The following is a 6,531-nucleotide window of genomic DNA, read 5'->3' on the forward strand; positions in this document are numbered from 1 at the left end:
AGAAAGAAAGAAAGAAAGAAAGAAAGAAAGAAAGAAAGAAAGAAAGAAAGAAAAAGAAATTAAGAAAGAAAAAGAAAGAAATTAAGGAAGAAAAAGAAAGAGAAGGAAAGAAAGAAGGAAGGAAGAAAAGGAAGAAAAAGAAAGAAAGATGGGGGAGCAAACAGATTGGATAGAGGATGGGCACAGGAAAATTATTTTTTTTAACAAAGCAGTACTTTTCACTGCCTAGGCAAATGACTTTTGTGAAAATGCTTTTATGAAAAGCAATACACTATTTTGATTTTACTTAGCACTATCATTAGGTTTGGATGCAAATAGAAGTTCATAATAAAATAAAAACATATGATCAAAGATTATATACAATTTTGTGACGCTTGAGACTCATATCTTGATTCCCCATTCCAGATGCTGCAGATGCTATCTGAGGAAGGAGAGAACACATGGATGAAGAGAAAAATAATTAAATATCACTGAGCTAAATAATTAAGACTATTACAAAAAATATAAATAACAAATTTATAATGTATTACAATACAAATAAACAGTATTTTTAGCATAAAAACTGCATTTGCACAAAGAAGCTATTTAGTAACAAATACATGAAACTACATCAGAAACATGTGAAAATGATCTGAGTCACACATATACAGGGGCGCAGTTCCCATGAAACTTGACCGAGAAGAAGCCATCTGAAAGCCATGTCTGAAACCACCAAAGGCCTTCTAACTAAATCTCCTGGTTCAGAAAAGCTGCTCAAAAAGCTGTCCCATCAAGGTTCATCATTTGGTTTTTCAAGAGAAACTGATCTTCTGAAGAGGATCAAAACGTAGGACTAAGGTAAAGATACTGAACAAGAAGGAACTTTTCTGTTGGCACAAAAGATTCACATGAATACTTTTCAAAACACTGTATTTGATGGGATGGGTCTGTCACACATTTATAATACTGGTAGAAATAACACTTCAATACTGAGCTGGACAGAGATAAGTTGATACACATTAGCAAAAGCACCAATCTTTCCCTTCTTTCTCTCACTTCATGTCAATTGAACATTTTATACTGAAATCTTAGGTGGACGCTATTGTTTCTATCCTTTTTTTGGGGGGGGACTCTTTAATGTTTGCCATCCTGGAAAGCAGCATACAAGCTCCACTCTTAAAGACTTGGTTGTAAAAGTTATAAAGGCTAAGTGCTCAGCTAGAAGATGTTTTTATCATCCTTCCCCCAGAGGTGTTACAGAATGCCAGTTCTGCAGGCTTACATATCCTCAAATCACGTAGCAATGCCATGGTTATTAACAAGGATTTTGGCCATAAAAAAAGTCAAAATTTGGCCTTCTCCACTGTCAAAAGCCAACCTGGCTAACGCTTGTTTACTTTTTATTACAGTCGTTATTTTGGATTTCTTTTTGTAGTTAAAGAAGCCTGTGGCTAACAGGGCTCACACACCAGAAGAGGTTGTAAGTATGCACCCATGAGGTTCAGGGACCTGTGAAGTGAATGAGTCCTGCCTGTCACCCCATTCTGTGCTGAGACTTCAAAGAGAAAGAAAGAAGTGGGATTGCCTATCTGTAGCTCCAATAGGAGATCTCTAAGCAAGCTGGGGTGGTAGAGCAGATCTAGCAAGAGATGAATGATAAAAGAAACTAAAAAAAACGTAGCTAGAAGTTTCAGACTTGCCCTCTCATCAGAGAAACTACTCACATATAACGCACTGCACCCCCATTCTCAAATCTACCGTCACTTTTATTTAATTTTCCTAATTTTGATTTACAGAAAATACTATTCTGTAATTAGATAACTGATATTGCAACATAGGAAGCATGATTATTTTTTATTTTTTATATCAAAATCATGTTTCCACACATTTGACTTCTGGATTAAATAGATTATCTCCAGAAAAAATCCATAAAAGCCTACTGAAATGTTAATCTAATTTCAAATTATTTTAGACTGACTTTTTTCCCCTTAGTTTTATATTCAGTAAATACTGAAAACCTAAAGGCCTCAAGTGGAAAGAAATCAAATTAGATGTGTACTTATCAGTCCATTTAGTAAAAACCCCACCTTTTGCCAGGATGTTAAAAAAAAATGGTTCCTATAGCCACAGAGGCTTCAACTCTCAATGAATCTTCTTCTCCAAACTGGTTTCCCCTCTTCCTCCAATTTTTTAAAAGTATTGTTGAGAAAGAACATACATTTCTCTTGTTATATAATTAGGTATTATCTGGGGTCCAATTGGAAATTGGCCTTACATTTATAAAAAGCGAAAGTGGATTTTATTTCTTCATTCCTTCCCTTCTGGTCAAACGCTCCACTTCAAAAAAAAAAAAAAAAGTTTTAATATAAAGAGTGTAAAGGGGGGAGGTATTATACAGAAAAGCCAAACTATGAAACCTTTCTTATTCCATACCTCTGAATTTAAACTTACTGATCTTTGAAAATTGTTTCAGCTGATTATAAGAGAAAGAAATCCAGTGACAGAAGGGCAGACCCCGCTCAGCAATGATCCAGAAAAGCTTCCTAGGATCAAGGAGAGGGAGTTGCCACCATCAGGACCATGGTGCTTGGGCTGAGGCTGTGTTAGAGACGTACATGGCAGGAGGGGCAGGAAATGAGCCAAAGTCAAGTTTTTCCCAGTCTGTCAGTTCTGTGATGGCCTCAAACTCAAGGTGCTGTTGCCGTCTGAAGAGAAAAACTATTGGCGACTCCTCGTGAACCTCACAGTACGGGGGGATGAGACTGTCAGGTAACTGAGTTGGAAAGATGAGAAATAACCATCTCTAAAAATTGGATTCTGTCAGAATAAAAACTCCCTTTGTGTGAGGCTTGCAACAGGCCCATCCAACCACTCAAGGGTAGAGGATCTCAGCACCTCTCCCTCCTCCAAGGACCCTGTGTGCAAAGTTAATACAAGGTAAGGGTTATCAAAACAGCCAGACAGGAGTATACTGCATATTTCTTTATAAAGATGACAGAAACTTTTCGAATTTCATAAACGTGTATTACTTGTTTTTCTGTCAGGACCCAAAGGGTGTAGGATCAACTTCAGACATCTTTCATAAGCTTGGAATCTAATTTTATGAATTTATTCGAAGACATAAATCAGGTAAGGCAGAAGTAGATGGATGGATTCTTTAAAAGAAATTGGGCCCCCTGGGTACTTTTAGTAGATTGAGTATTGAGAGATTTACAGGGATAAAATTCTTTACAAGATTAAGGAAGAAGGAAAGGAAACCAAATCTTTCATTTCCAGATATTCACTTTCATTAATTCTTTCACCAAAAGCACATCACTGAAAGAAAACCAGAAATGGTTTTGCACTTAATATTAAAGTGGTTCAAGAGCCAGAGAACCCCTTGAGATGGAAGCAAAACAACAAAGTATTCAAGTTCTCTTCACAAGACAACCTTGCACTGGCAACACTTAGGGCACTTCTGGCTTCAAAAAGAATATTGCTAAAGGATCCTTTTGGAAAAAAAAAAAATTACTACATCTTGGCAAACAACAACAACAAAAATCTGTCCTGTAAAATCCCTACTTCCTTTTGAATCTCCAAAGGTTACAACATTTCATTCAAGATGCTTGGCAGTCACAGCTCCGTGGGCTTTGGTTCTGGATTATGTAAACCCTTCAGTCAGAACGAAGGCGGCTGATGTGTAGCAGCCGCTGTCGGAGGCCTCTCACTGAGGAAGTATTGTGAAGAGTGTGGGGCGCCTGCAGGCCCGTGGTGGGAAAGTTGGAAATACTAAAGGTAAGAAATAAATCCTAACAAAGGAGATTTAGAGAGTTGGGATGACGTCCAAGCTCTTTTCTACCACAATAACCAGGGCCCTCTCAATTTCTCTCTCTGAAAAAGTGTCTCTGTACCGTGGTGGTTGATGTCTCTTACAGTTTGACAAAAACAAATACTTAACACAAGAAGACTTCTGCAAGACCTCCCATGCACTGTGCGGATGTTGTCGTGTGGCTTGGCTTGCGTTTTATGGCGCCTGCGGGGTGCTTTCTCTGGTCAAAACTCTCTAGCCTCAAGCTAATGAATGTGTGCCCATGCCAAGTCCCCAAACAGATGCTAACACCCTGTTTTTCTGTTTCCTGATTGTCGTGTCTGAAACACTCTCATCAACATACATGAGACTTCATGCCAGAGACTACATGACTAGAGATTGTTTTTTAAGAGAAGCTTGCTCATTCAGAAAAAAAAATAAGGATTTGATTTACACTGCAGACCAGAAGGAAGCTGACTACTCCTTTGGTCTGAATTCTCAGAAATACTGTCATTAGACCTGTGGGCCCTTATCCGCGTGCTGACTTCTGCGCTGCCTCAGGGTGTCTTCTGCCACCTCTGTGTGGGCTGGGCTGGCCTGCTCGGGCACGTCTTCTCCAGGCTCGGCTTCTCCCCCGTCCTGAACCTCTCTCAGGGGCCCTTGGTCCTGGGCGTCATTCCTCTCCTCGTCCGCACGAGCAGCCGGGCTGTCCTCCTCCTCGTCCTCCTCTGCTTCATCCTCATCACCAAGGTCTTCTTTCTCTTCTTCCTCATCTACAAGGCTGTCCTTGTTTTCTTCTTCATTTGAATCGTCTTTTTCCTCCTCTGCATCCTGCGGCTGTTCAGCTTTGTGGGCCTCCTCTGACCTCCGAGTCTGCTCTGTGGAGGGAACAGAAGGGAACAGCCTCTCAATAAACTGATCATTCAGCAGGCAGTCGAGTGTGTCTAGCCGTGAAATGAAGTGGGGGGGGGGGGGGGCACGTGACAGTTTTCTCCAATCTGAAGCTATTTTTTTTTTTTAAAGATTTTATTTATTTATCTGAGACAGAATGAGAGAGAGAAGGAGAGCACATGAGAGGGGGGAGGGTCAGAGGGAGAAGCAGGCTCCCCGCCGAGCAGGGAGCCCGATGCGGGACTCGATCCCGGGACTCCAGGATCATGACCTGAGCCGAAGGCAGTCGCCCAACCAACTGAGCCACCCAGGCGCCCCAATCTGAAGCTATTTTATCACACAGCCCCTAGCTCCATCTGGGGCTTCCCCATTCCTCTCGGAAAATTTCACTGACCCTGCTGACTTTGGTAGAGCACAGGGCCAGGGAGGGCAAAGGTTCTTTCATGCTTTATATTTGGTACCTTACAGAACACTCAGCGACCCACTCACTCACTGGTCAGGTGATTGGTTGAGAAATGTGACTTAAGTCACAGGACTTCCCAGGAGCTTTTGGCCAGAGGCAAAAGGAAAAGCCTTCTCTCTTTCTACAGGAATTGTTCAACTGATAATATGTGAGTTAGGGCTGTTGAGAGCCCCCGAATCAGCCACAGAGAAGCAGAAACCTAACATCCCTTGTGCTGTGCTTGAAGCCAGAACATCCCTGGGTCTTCCAGTTATGTGAGTTAATTTAAATTTTCCTTTTTTCCCTAAGTTACTTTAAACTGGGTTTCTGTGATTTTTAACAATTCTAAGGAACATAATATATTATCTAATTATCTAAGGAAGTCTCCAAGCCTTGAAAACTTCAAGAACTTAAAAGAAATAGAAGTTTATTTAAACTCCCACATAAAATGCAACAATTTTAAAGTCTCATAAAAGTCTTCATGCAAAGTCTCAAAACTAGGAATAAAAGCATGCAAATCCAGGGCTGTTGAATCCCACAAATGGTGTGGGGCAGTGCAAGGATTTGGGGAGACTGTTCTTACAGGACTTAGGATAGTTAATGATACATAGTTGAGGCTCAATAAATATGAGTTGCCCGCCTTCATTCCAGTTTGAATGAAAGAAAAGGTATCAACTAACTGATGAAGGGCATACACTTAAAGGGAAAAAATAATTGCCAAAATGAAGTATTCCCTAATTTAAGGGGAAAAAAAAGAATTTTTGTTCAAATCTGATCTAGAGAACATATTTCAAAGAATTTGGTAAGTGGTGATGGTTTGGCCACCTAATGAATTGGGGGGGGGGGGGGAAGAATCTAGTATCTCTGTGAGCACAAAAGGGCACACCACAGAATTCCAAAAATACTCTATCACATGAGTTTATCATACTTACCAGTACGTTCAGATAAATGCCTTGGAAGTGGTATATAGAAACATTCTGATATTACCACCAGGACCTGGAGGGAAAAAAGTGATTTTACTGTGACTAGATATGACATTTAATACCAAAGAACCTCAAATGTAGGCCTTGGTTCTATAACCAGATATTCACAGACAATTAATTAGCAGTTGGTCAAAAGTCCTCAAAAAAGACATGGATACAATTAAGAATCTCCTATTTTTCAAATGTAACAATGTAGGAGAATATTACAAATATTTAACAGGAGTCAGGGGTCACAAAGTCAAATGTCTATAGAGAGCCCATTACAAATAGGTAAATCAAGCAGGTATAAGAAAATAGATACTCTGAGCCAAGTCTAAAATGGCCTTTTTATTTTTATTTTTTTTTTAAATTTTACTATGTTATGTTAGTCACCATACAATACATCATTAGTTTTTGATGTCATGATCCACGATCCATTGTTTTCGTATAACACCCAGTGCTCCATGCAG

At 39.9% G+C, this 6,531-nt stretch overlaps 1 protein-coding gene across 1 annotated transcript; it reads right to left on the reverse strand.

Annotated features, from left to right (window-relative positions):
• Positions 1-110: 110 nt before the first annotated feature.
• On the reverse strand, positions 111-6,406 carry LOC116629613 (thioredoxin-related transmembrane protein 4-like). The gene is made up of 2 exons (XM_032399863.1): positions 6,032-6,406; positions 111-4,644 (listed from the first exon to the last, which is right to left on the reverse strand). Exons 1-2 carry the CDS (start codon positions 6,135-6,137, stop codon positions 4,280-4,282), a joined length of 471 nt encoding a protein of 156 aa, XP_032255754.1. The 5' UTR covers positions 6,138-6,406; the 3' UTR covers positions 111-4,279.
• Between the last annotated feature and the right edge of the window lie 125 nt (positions 6,407-6,531).

The sequence above is a fragment of the Phoca vitulina genome, unplaced genomic scaffold (assembly GCF_004348235.1).
Source record: "Phoca vitulina isolate PV1807 unplaced genomic scaffold, GSC_HSeal_1.0 scaffold1767, whole genome shotgun sequence".
NCBI classification, from domain to species: Eukaryota; Metazoa; Chordata; class Mammalia; order Carnivora; family Phocidae; genus Phoca; species Phoca vitulina.